The sequence below is a fragment of the Patagioenas fasciata genome, chromosome 12, assembly GCF_037038585.1.
Source record: "Patagioenas fasciata isolate bPatFas1 chromosome 12, bPatFas1.hap1, whole genome shotgun sequence".
NCBI lineage: Eukaryota > Metazoa > Chordata > Aves > Columbiformes > Columbidae > Patagioenas > Patagioenas fasciata.
Genome location: NC_092531.1, coordinates 8,523,086 through 8,535,789, shown reverse-complemented (window position 1 = coordinate 8,535,789; position 12,704 = coordinate 8,523,086). Strand labels below are relative to the sequence as shown.

Here is a 12,704-nt window from a genome sequence, read left to right as displayed (position 1 = left end):
TGTGTGCAGCCCCCATATCTGCAGAGGACACATACCAGTGGGGCTGGCAGCACCCAGAGCCCAAATCCTGGCCAGGCCATGTTCCTGCCCGATTTAGATTTGGATTTGGGCTGGGAAGGGCTGGCGAGGCGGTGGCCCCTTGTCTACACTGACTGCAGGACAGGCAGCCTCAGCCATGGCTCAGCACAGTTTGTTTTTATCTAATCTATTTTATTGTTGAATGAAACAATAACAGCAAATACAGGCCCTGAAGACAAGCCATAAATAATGCAAAAATCAAACAAGCGAGGAAGGGGGAAAGAAAAAAGAATTATATACGTAAAAGCAGCATAGAGAAAGCCAGAGTAGGAAGAGAAATCTTCTCTCCATGTTTGCCATCGCTCATGCTTTCTTTGGCTTCCTTTTTTCTCTACTTCTGTCTTTTTGGAAATTCCTGTGGCACTATATTTGTTATTGTGTGAATGAAACTTAATAAGAACTGGGAGGAGGAGAGAGATATCTGGTTTATGGGATGGACTCGGGAAAGGAGGTGGATGAAGAGGTCCAGGGCTTTCGTCTCTCACGGCCGTGCCCCTGCCTGACCCCACCGCCCCACTCGGCCCCCGTGTCGCCATGTGAGACGGGGCAGGAACGGCTCTGCCCATGCACGTTGCCCTGTGCAGCTTGTCCTGCCAATGGGTTATCACAGAACTATCTTCGCTGGGCTGGCTGCAGTCGGCCTCTCCCAAAAGGCTTCTGAGGCTGCTTATTTTAGGCAGCAGTATAAAAATACCAGAGCCTGTCCTAAAGGGAGGTAAATCAGCAGGTTTCCCTGGAGTCAGCGAAGCTGCCGCATTTATGTCCTCTTAAGTCTTCTTGCTATTATTCCAAATGTTTCCAAGGAAAGACGGTGCTCTGGAGCAGCCCTTGTATCCTGGACTGGTTGTATTTTAGGGCTGTGGCATGGGAACAGACATGGTGCTGTAAGTACAATCGCAGCTTAGATTAAACCTAAGGAACGTCCCTGGTCTCTGGCAGCAGTGTCGCTCGGTAGCACCGCAGCCTTGGGACGCGCTCACTGGTCCCCACTTGCTGCGGCTGTGTGGTGTTTGGGGCTCGGATTCGGGTTTGCACCTTCAGGCAGCGGCAAGGACACGGTGAGGACAGAGCAGCTTGGGCGGTGGACGTTAGAGGGGGGTTGCATCCCAAAACCTTGGTGATGTCCCCTTATGGCCCCATAGAGTAAGGTTGCTCATGGGGCCAGGGTGTCGGGCTGGTTTGGTGTTTGGTTTCCTGCTGAGCCAGGAGGGCAATAGGTACCAGGGTGGTTCTCCATCTCTGCTGGTGGCCCATGGGACAGTTTTTGGCAGAGGCTGGTGGCTGGAAGGGACAGGATGTCTCCAGGCAGGGAGTGCTGGGGAGGGAGCAGCTTGTCTTTGGTGCCAGCAGCCACCCCTGCCAGGCCCTTCGTGGCTGCCCCCAGGTGTGGTTTGTGCATTGGGATGCCGGGAGCTGGTGCCTGGGTCTGGGGGAGCTGAAAGCCACCAGACCAAGCAGCAAGGTGAGCTCATACAGCAGTGCCATCTGCTCCTGATCTGGAGGAAATGTGCTCTGGCAGCGGGGTATCTGTGTACCAGGCACTTTTATGCTACATCAGGTGGTGTCCTGTCCCTGACAGAAACACAGGGCTTAGCACAGGCCCTGTACAGCTGCGCTCCGGCTGGTTCAGCAGTGTCGTGACAGCATGTGGAGCCGCTCCAGCCGCTGGGCAGGATGGCTGAGCTGCCTGGGCTGTCCCCATTCTCCAGCCCCAAATCTATCGCTGGTGCCCGGGTAGGGCCCTTGGCAGGACCCTCGCTGGTGCCGTGTGCTCAGAGGGCTCCTGGGGAGCTCAGGCGAGCACAGAAGGTGTTTGGGAACCACTCGAGACCATTCCCAGGAAAAAACTGGAGAAGGCTTGCAGTGCTGGGAGAAGCAATCTTGTCCCTGCATGAGCAGGAGCGGCACGGGGGCCCAGGCTCTGGCAGCTGCTGGTGCCCTGCTGTCCCCAAACAGCCTTTGCAGGCACTGCCTCAGGGACGGCTGCGTCCCGTGGCACCTTGCTGGGCACGGGCACGGCGAGGCAGAGCGCAGGGGGTGCCTTCGCAATGCCATCGTGACCCTGGCGGCTCTCCCAGAAGACACTCACTGGACAACCTCTCTGTCACCTCTCCAGTGCAAATGTTTCCGTTGCCCTAAGAACAGTCTGGGTTTTTTTCCATCCTCCTTTTGCAGCTACAGGCGGTGAAGGAAAAAAAACACATAGAGGGACCCTCATGCTATACTGAAGCCAAAATGTCTCTGGTGCTGGAGTCCCAGGGCCAACCCTTGGGAGATATTTCCCCAGCAAACACAGCTCCCCTGCTCTTTGTCTCAAAAGCAGAAAAATATCAGCCTCCTCCCGGCTTGCCTGGCAGGGAAGTGTTGAACCACCACCCGGCAGTGGCTGCGGTGGCCAACCCGCGGCCCGGCCACCTCCATCGATGGGTAGGGAGCGTGGCTGGCTCCCAGCCCGAGCTCCACGGTGCGCTGCACCCTCACGCTGCTCATTTATCTCTTGCTACCTCAGGGCTTTACACCCCTGGCATCCACAGATGCCTTTGCAATTACTTATTGATCACTTGTCAGGATGTTTTCTTTGCTGATGGGGCACTGAAGCATGTGCAGCCAAAGAGAGAGAAGAGATGTTAAAAACAAAGGAGCAAAGGTGTTAGGAAGGTGAGCAGCTCTTGCACAGATGTGATAGCAGCAAGAAACCGCCTCAGCAAAAACTGCTCTGAGCTTCAGCATCTTGCAGAGACGACCGGGATCTCCTTCCCATACCCTGCTCCAATAACCTGCCTGCTGAGGCTGAAAGCCACTCTCCAGGCTGGCTCTGGGCCATTGCCAGTTGTCCCCCTGCCATAGATACCTGTCCCTGCATGAGGTCAAGCAGATCTGCAGCCCAGAGCTAAACCAGGGAACGCCTGGGCCAAAGCCTCCCTCCCAGCGTCCTGGCCCCTCAGCCCGCTTCAGACCTCTTCTTCCCCCCTGTGCATCCCCCTCCCCTTTTTTCTGCTCTTCTTGCCTTTTGGCTTGGTGGTTCTCTGATATTATCCCCTGTGGCACTGGGGGCACCGCATTTTGCGTGGAAATGCTCATTGCCGTGAAGAGATGCCTTTGCGGGGCAGTTCCGCAGGCCGGCTGCTGCGGGTGCCTGGTGCCAGCCCGGCGGTGTCAGCGCCGGAAGGGGCTTTGCGTCTCAAATACTACTTCAGGCTCTTTTACAGCCTCAGAGCAACTGCCAGGGCAGATCAGGTTGTGGCACACCTATTCCAGGCTCCCGCCTCGCAGCAGCTGAAAGCAGATCCTTCGGCAGGCTGAGCAGAAGCTGCCGGCTGCGGAGCGGTGCCTTCGCATGGGTGAGGGGAGTGGTGCTTTGTGCTTGTGCCCTGCCCCTGCTCCCTCCCATCCCGGAGCATCCCTGGGCACCAGCTGCTCCAGGGACTGGGTGGGAAGAGAGGAGGAGAGGGAGAGACAAAGCAAAAGGGCTCGCAAATGTGCACTGGACACAGAGGGAAAGATGGAGAGAGGAGGAAATGGGCAGGAACGTGTTTGGCACATTAAAGCTTCTCCCTTTGTTTTGCTGCTTTGCAGATAGCTACAGGAACACTTAGTGCAGAGCCTGGGGTCTGGGTAAGCAACTCTTACGGCAGCAGGAAAGGTTGTTAAATATTTATTTGTAAACCTGGAGTCTTTATCTCTAAAATGTAGTCAAGTTCAATAAAATTTGATTTAGCTGGAGCAGCTTAGCGGAGACGAGAGCATGGACTCCAAGAGCTGTGTCTCGGCAGCTTTGTGCAAGGCTGGCAGATCAGAGACGGGGTGAGCCTGTGGTTGACCCACACCCGTACCCAGATCCACACCGCGGCCCGGTGTGGGTGCCTGGTGCCGCAGGGATCGGCTCACTGCTGCGTGCCCTCTGGCACCGCGGCAAGGTCAGCTCCTGCAGGGACAAATGGGATGGGGGACGTGCTCCCCCAGCCCTGCTGAGCGCCCCTGGGGATATGGCTTGCTTCATCCTAAATTGCCTGTTGTCGTTCGATGCTCTCGAAAGCATCTGGTTCAAGGGTGAACGTCTCCCGCGCTGTAATTTATGGCTGCCAGGTGGGGGTTATAGCTGACTCGGGGATTTTTGCCGCCCGCTTGCTGTCAGTGCAGCAGACAGATCGCTTGGTGCTGAGGAGCACCGGCCTGGCCCCAGCCACTGGACACCCCCTGGGCCAGTGAGCAGGGGACAGCCTGGGGACAGCGGTGACAGCAGAGAGCACGGCCAGGCCTGCTGCCCGCCCCTCAGGGCAGGAGGGCAGCAGCCTTGGGGACAAACCCAGCTGCCGAGCCCGGGCTCACTCCTGGGTCTTGCGCGAGTTTGGGTTCCCTGTGCCGTTCCTCCCGTGCCACAGCAGCCTGTCCTGTCACGGTGGAGCGAACCCCGCGCACGTCAGCGCTCCAGCCCAGCCGCGTTTCCAGGCCCAGACCCAGAATAGCATCTCTCCTCCCAGCGCTGGTTCCAGACGGGGACACTCGGCAGGTCCTGCTGCATTTAACAGCGCGGCTCCGGTGCCCATCTTGCCTCTTGAGCTGGGTCTCGCCGCTTCCCCAGGGAAGGGGTTGGTTGTACTTTGGAGCCCTCGTCCCCCGGCCGCAGGGTGGCAAGGACAGCAGTCAGTGGATGCTGTGGATCTGGGCATTATTTTTGCTTTGGTTTGCACTGATTTGCTCATTGCCTAATGGCAGTGGGTCCAGTAGCTGCTCCTTTCTTATCAAGTCTTTTTATAATGTGAGAAATGAGAGCCACGTTCACGCTGGAGGGCCGAGGCTCTCCCTGGCTGGCCTGTGTGTCACAGCCGGGTGGCCGATCCCCCTGGCTGCTCTGCTGGGGCCGTGGCCGGGCACCCTGCACGGCAGCCACGGGATGGCCGAGAGGACAGCCCCGACTTTGGGCTGAGGTTTGGTGATGCGATGTGAGTCCAGCCACCCTGGGGGAACGCGTGCTGGTGGCTGTGGAGCCACGCACGGGTGGGTGACCTCAGCTCACACGGTAATCACGGTTCAAGTCATTTTTAGAAGGGCACCTCTTAATATCCACCTCACCTTGAGGCACGACTATTCCTCTCTGAAACAGCCAGAGGTAAATGGGAACCAGAAGAGATTTAAAGCTCATCTTAGCCCAGAATTTTTCAGCTTATTTATTGTCTTGCTCCCAAAACTCTTCTGTGACTCTGACTATTAAGATTATGGATGTTTTTGTCAGGGATTGTATTTATCATGGATTTAAATTTAGCTGAGAAGTAATAACATGTGAGGTGTGTCTAGACTTTAATTCTGCACAAGTGGGCTTGTCTTGTCTTTAACGCCATGCAGATTTTGCTTTATTTGTCTATCACTTTGCCTATATTTTATGCCTTGACACAGCATCAGTTCCACCAGCTGTACGGAGGCCGGTGCGGGGGCAGATGCGTTGCGGTGCAATCCCCTTCCGGCGGGTGGAAAGGCAGATTTGGTCGGGGGGGTCTGGGCGATAGGGGGATCTGGGCAATGCGGGACCTGTGTGCGGGCTCTGCGGTGGGGTTCAGCTCGCACCCCTGCCCCGTGCCCAGCAGGGACCAGCGCAGCTGCACGCACGGGTAGAGCTGAGATTTCAGCACAGAGCACAGCCAAATAAGGCCAGCTGCCTGGCACCCTAATGAGCTGAAGTCTTTTCAGCCCTGGTATAATTAAGCCCCTCAGACTGTATTTTGTTTTGCATGCAGTGTTTTGCTTTCTTTGATGGCTTTCTCAGTGTGGCTATGAGGACCAGGACTAGGTTCTGAGAAGCACCGGCCGAGGGAGGCTGTGGGCAAGCCGGCGCGCATTGGCAAAGGGGCTATGGCAGTGGCCGTGCCACTGTCACCTCACAGGCAGGCGGAGCAGGGAGAGTTGACGGGGCGTGGGGAACCCCTGGCAGCTCAGCCGCAGCCTGGGGAGCAAATCTATGTGCAGGTCTTTGCCCGAGAGCTGCCAACGGGCGGTGCTGTCCTGTCCACGGTGAGACGGTGCAGCCCTCCGGCAGGTCCCGGCCTCATGGCGATGTGTTTGTCAGGCTGCCCAGCAGCATCAGCACCAGAGGGGTGATGACATGGGAGATGATGGATTGTAAATACCCGGCAAATGGCTCTTCACAGCCTGGCCCAGGCCCAAGCAAACCCACTGGAAATGTTTCCACCGGACTGGGACGTGCTGGCCCAGGGCCGGCGGGAGGGAGCTCGGCCTCGCTGCCAGGGAAGCTGTGTGGGGTCGGTCCTGGCACCATACCCCTCCAGTTTGGGGGTGCTGTGTGGTCCCCAGTGACCAGCCCCACTGCGGAGGTAGCAGGGAAAGGGGATGGAGAAGGACAGTGTGCCGAGACATGTGCGGGAGGATTTCTGTGGGGGGCTCCACGACCTCACAGCCAGACCACGTGGGCTGCCAAGGCCCGGTGGTTTCTGAGATGGTGCTTGGGGGTATTTTTATGGCCGGTCCATCGTCTTTCATCCTTGCATCTTGTAAAGAAATCTTGAGTAATTTTTTGGAAACAAAAGTTATGCTTGGGTCATATATCTGTATTAAATGATGAATATAAACAGACGCAGTGGAAGTAATGCACAGAATGCATACCAGAACCATAAATAGTGCCAGAGCAGGGAAAGTAATGCACAGGATGTATAATGATAGATGCAAACGGAGCTCAATGGAAGTAATGCATTTGGTATATTCAGCAACAGCCATAAATAGCATTAGTGGAAACAATGCAGAGTGTACATATAACAATAGATATAAGCACGGTCCGGAGTAGCTGTACATCTAATATGCAATATTAATATGATTTGATCCCTCGTAACAGCTTGAACAACAGAGAAATAAATGCAGCAGAAGCAGCAAGACAGGGAGTGTTGGCTACTGCTCCCGATGGACTGGGGTGGTTCTGGGCTGGGGCACAACCAGGTGTAACCCCAGAGGGGGTGTCCCAGCAGCTCCCCCAGGGAAAGAGGCCGGTCCCTACCCAGACGTTACCCCCTGCGGAGCCCGGGGGTGCAGAGGAAGGGGATGGTTCCCCACGGAGCTGTCGCTGTTGCTCTTCTCTCAGACCCCCCGCTCCCAGCCGAGCCCAAGCGGGGTTCCCCCAGCTGCTCGATCCTGTGCTCAGCTCCTCTGCACTTGCAAAGCAGCCTTTATATTCAGGCTCCATCTACAGGGAACTGAATAATTTCAAGAGCTTAAAATAGGATGTAGATAGATGTGTTTAGTATTAATTTTTTTTTAAGAAGCCGAGGAAGCGAGGTCTGTCTGACACAGATTCCTCAAGGCTTTTCCACTTAAGTCTGTGCACGTTCCATCATCAAGCGGGAAGTTAGGGGTTGGGGAAGAGAAATGGTCTTGTAGCCAAAGGGCTGAATTTCACCTGGAAAACCAGAACCTCTGCTGTGCCTTCACTTTAATGTCAGCTCTATCAGGAAGGTAAACCTTTTGTCATGGTCATTTGCTCATGTCCACCTTCCTCTTTCTCTCCCCTGTTACCTGCAGGTGAGAGATAGGATGGTAGCTGGGGAGGCGAGTATGCGCAGCCCAATCCTGGCCTGCTGGCAGCCGATCCTCCTCCTGATGCTGGGATCCATCCTGTCCGGCTCTGCCACGGGCTGCCCGCCGCGCTGCGAGTGCTCTGCCCAGGAGCGCGCTGTCCTGTGCCACCGCAAGCGATTCATGGTCGTGCCCGAGGGGATCCCCACCGAGACCAGGCTGCTGGACTTGGGCAAGAACCGCATCAAGACTCTCAACCAGGATGAATTTGCCAACTACCCTCACCTGGAGGAGCTGGAGCTAAATGAGAACATTATCAGTGCCATTGAACCTGGGGCTTTCAACAACCTCTTCAACCTCAGGACGCTGGGGCTCAGGAGTAACAGACTCAAGCTGATCCCCTTGGGAGTGTTTACTGGACTCAGCAACCTTACCAAGCTAGACATTAGTGAGAACAAAATTGTGATCCTCCTAGACTACATGTTCCAGGACTTGTACAACCTGAAGTCTTTGGAGGTGGGGGACAATGACCTTGTCTACATCTCCCACCGGGCTTTCAGTGGCCTCAACAGCCTGGAGCAGCTGACCCTGGAGAAATGCAACCTGACCTCCATCCCCACGGAGGCCCTGTCCCACCTTCACGGCTTGATCGTGCTGCGGCTGCGCCATCTGAACATCAACACCATCCGGGATTACTCATTCAAGAGGCTGTACCGGCTCAAGGTCCTTGAGATCTCACACTGGCCCTACCTGGATACTATGACGTCCAACTGCCTCTATGGGTTGAACCTGACCTCCTTGTCCATCACCCATTGCAACCTGACGTCCATCCCATATGTGTCAGTGAGGCACTTGGTTTACCTCCGGTTCCTGAACCTGTCCTACAATCCCATTGTCACCATCGAGGGCTCCATGCTCCATGACCTGCTCAGGCTGCAGGAGATCCAGCTGGTGGGAGGGCAGCTCACCATGGTCGAGCCCTTCGCCTTCCGCGGCCTCAATTACCTGCGCATCCTGAACGTGTCGGGGAATTTGCTGACCACCCTGGAGGAGTCGGCCTTCCACTCGGTGGGCAACCTGGAGACGCTCATCCTCGACAACAACCCCTTGGCCTGCGACTGTCGGCTGCTCTGGGTTTTCCGGCGGCGATGGAGGTTGAACTTCAACAAGCAGCAGCCTACCTGCTCCACCCCCGAGTTCGTCCAGGGCAAGGAGTTCAAAGACTTCCCTGACGTCCTCCTGCCCAACTACTTCACCTGCCGCCGAGCACGGATACGGGACCGCAAACCTCAGCAGATCTTTGTGGATGAAGGCCACACGGTCCATTTTGTCTGCCGGGCAGATGGGGACCCGCCCCCCACCATCATGTGGCTGTCTCCCCGCAAGCACCTCATCTCTACCAAAACCAACGGGCGCCTCACTGTCTTCCCTGACGGCACGCTGGAGGTGCGCTACGCCCAGATCCAGGACAACGGCACCTACCTATGCATCGCCAGCAACGCGGGTGGCAACGACACCATGCTGGCCCACCTGCACGTGCGCAGCTACTCCCCCGACTGGCCCCACCAGCCCAACAAGACTTTCGCGTTCATCTCCAACCAGCCCAACGAGAGCGATGCCAACAGCACGCGCGCCACCGTGCCTTTCCCCTTTGACATCAAGACTCTCATCATCGCCACCACCATGGGCTTCATCTCCTTCCTGGGCGTCGTGCTCTTCTGTCTGGTGCTCCTCTTCCTGTGGAGCCGGGGGAAAGGCAACACCAAGCACAACATCGAAATCGAGTACGTGCCGCGCAAGTCCGACGCAGGCATCAGCTCTGCCGATGCGCCGCGCAAGTTCAACATGAAAATGATTTAACCAGGCCACAATTTGCAAATAATAACGGTGGGTGTTTTATTTTTTTTTAAAGAACAAATGAACAAATAAAAAAAATAATTTAAAAGAACCAAACATTGCTACAAACATACCGACCTCTCTCCTTCCACCACACCCTCCACCCCGTCCAAGCCCACTTGCACCCGCACTGTCACCACCTCTTTCTCCTCCTCTTCTTCTTTATACCAGGAAAACATTCAGCCGATGTCTTCAGGACTCCTGTGTTTGTAAGGACTTTGCCTGATGGACTCTGGTGTCAGGTAAAACTCTGAGAGGGAAAAACAACGGGGTGGGGGGGGAAGAAAGAAAAAAAGAAATAAAAATCAATAAAAAGTTACGAACTTTCTTCTGTAACTTTGATTTCAATAATTATGGATTTTTATGAAAACTTGAAATAATAAAAAAACCCCTATTTCCTATAGATAGTTGGAATGCAAAATCTTGACTTCTTGATCTGTCCAGCTCTGTATCTCTGGCGAGCGCTCGCTCCCTCACCTTGGAGAGGCGTTTTCCATCCGCTGCACTGAGAACAGCCCAGGGCAGAGTCACACACACACAAACATGCACACACACACTCATATAGACACACGGACACAGTCATGCACACAGACACACACTCACACAGACAATCACACTCATACACATACTCATAGACATACATGCACAGAGATACTGCACACAGACACCCCCCCGCCCCCGCTCCATCCCCCCCCACACAGACGCACACGAACAGACAGATGCACACGAACAGACAGATGCACACGAACAGACAGATGCACACATGCACACACAGATATACCTACACACAGACATGGGCAGACACAAACGCACACATACGTGCAGACATGCACACTCACAGACACTGCAAACAGATACGTGCACACATGTGCATGCACATACACATGCACAGATATGCATATACACAGGCACGTAGGCTCACACTCAGACTCGTGCACCCACGCACAGACACATAGAGAGATGTGCGCGCACACAGACACAAAGATACGCACACACCAAACCACACACACAGACATGCAGACACATGCACACACTGATATGCGTACACACGGATACACCGCAGACACAAGACAGACACATGCACATACACAGATACTTGCATACAGAGACAAGCATGCTCACACACACAGAGATGCACACACATATATGTGCACATGCACATAGACACACACATATATACATGCACACAGACACAGATGCACATTCACAGATGTGCAGATACACACACACAGAAATGTGCACCCACATACAAAAACACCCCCACACACAGACTCTTGCACACAGACAGGCACATACACATACAGTTGCACACAGACACAAGTACAGATGAACACACAGACATGCACATACAGATACACAGACACCCACATGTGCACGCACACACAGACATATGCACAGGTGTACACAGACTCATACAGACACATGCGCACACACCAGAACATATGCACAGACAAACATGCACAGACACACGCATGAAAACACAGATGTGCAAATACTCACACAGACACGGATGCACGCACGCACAGACACACTCTCACACAGACGTGCATACAGACACACATAGACATGCACACACAGACGCACATGCAGACACACACAGGGACATGCACAGACAAACACACACGTGCACACACAGGTGCACACAGACAGACGCACACAGAAACAGAGCAATATTTAGATCACTCACAGACAAGTGCAACTCTACGGAGTTGGATGGAGGAGTCACTTTATTTCTTACTGCTGGGGGGAAATGCGCTGAGGAGAGCCAGGTGGCAGCTATTCCAAAGCGATTCCTCTGGGGACAGGAGACGCAAAAGGGCAGCGGAGCCCCTCTTGTTGAGTCACAGGGTTCAGAATGGACCCCCTTGCTTTCTGAACTCCTCCTGAGAGAGGAGCCTAGGTGTGGCTGGGTCCAGACTTAGCCGCAGACTTGACGGACGGTTCAAGTCTAAGAGACACAGAGGGTAAGGGCAAACAGGTCAAGGATTCTGTGTATTATATCTGTGGCCAAAGGGTTATACATGCACACATGAGTCTGCCAAACTGCTGCTGGTTTGGCTGTGGGAGTGTGTCAAGTGCATCCGCCACTCACACAGACAGCACAGACACACAAACAGAAACAGACACACACACAGACGCCCCCCCACGACCCCGAAACAGAGAACAGGCACAGTGGTGCAGGTTGCATGGCACTGCCTGCCCTCACCATGGTGTGTGGTCACCACACAGCGATGTCTCTTTGCTCAGCTCTGCGTGCGGGAGATCTGGGAGGTTTGTGTTGTGTCAAGGAGGAGCAGGGGACGAATGTGGGATAACCCGGCCCCGAGCAGGGCTGTGCTGATGGGTGCATGCCTTGCGGGAGCAGTGTGACAGTGCCACCCTGCCCTGGCAGCAGAGTGACCTGCAGCACTGAGACACAGCACAGGCTACAGAAAGCATGGTGTCGTACAGCAGATGAATCAAAAAGTGCAAGTCAGGAGAGTAACCCGAGAGGAGAGTGTGAAATTAAGAGACAGATTCATGGGGAAAGAGATGCCTCAAGTCAAGCTTTGAAAATACGAGCAGTATCATCAGACCAGCTCAGCGCTTCCCCAGTTGGTTTGTGCCACCTTCCCACCCCCCAGAAGGCACAGAGTGGGGTGCAGGCCACGGCCAATCCCCTCACGGGGCCTTTCCATGGGAGAAACAGGCGTGGTACAGTGCCCTGGGCCGCCAGCACAGGGTGATGGCCTTTGGCTGTACCGGAAGCACAAAACATCCCTGCAAACACTGGTAATACGGGCACTAGAGGTTTTTATAAGTGTTCCTGAGGCAGCGGGTGATTCCCATGCTTCCCAGCTGCCACCAGGATCGGCTCCTGGCCCGCCCAGCCTCAGCGGCATCGCCAAGGTGGCCGAGGCGAGATTTGCATGCTTGATTTGTAAAGCACTTATGGAGTCTTCAAGGGATCAAAGTCACTACGAGACTATAACAAAATAAGCTACAGGAACCTGGAGCGCCAACAGGGAAAAGAATGGATTTGCTTTTCTTCCAGCAATGTGCCAATCTAGAAGAACCAACCTGAAACATCTGTGCTGGTGGGGAGGGTGCGTTTTTTTGCTGGCTTCAGCTTTCCATTCATCTTCAAACAAAGCATTTTGTGTTTCTTTCTCCACAGCGGGTTTCAGGAGCTTTGATTTGTTAGTTTCTCATCTCTAACTCATCGTTCTTTTATA

General features: G+C 54.6%; 1 protein-coding gene across 3 annotated transcripts in view; it reads left to right on the top strand.

Moving 5' to 3' along the window:
- The window catches only part of LINGO1 (leucine rich repeat and Ig domain containing 1), a 144,888-nt gene extending 134,996 nt beyond the window's left edge, over positions 1 to 9,892 (top strand). For 2 of the 3 annotated variants that reach the window (XM_065847344.2, XM_071813799.1), the window contains one exon: positions 7,600 to 9,892. In XM_065847344.2, the coding sequence (XP_065703416.1) occupies positions 7,612 to 9,453 (1,842 nt within the window). In that variant the 5' untranslated portion in view covers positions 7,600 to 7,611 and the 3' untranslated portion in view covers positions 9,454 to 9,892. The remainder of the gene's footprint in view (positions 1 to 7,599) is intronic. The other variant, XM_065847342.2, reaches the window with a different exon arrangement.
- The last annotated feature ends 2,812 nt before the right edge of the window (positions 9,893 to 12,704 follow it).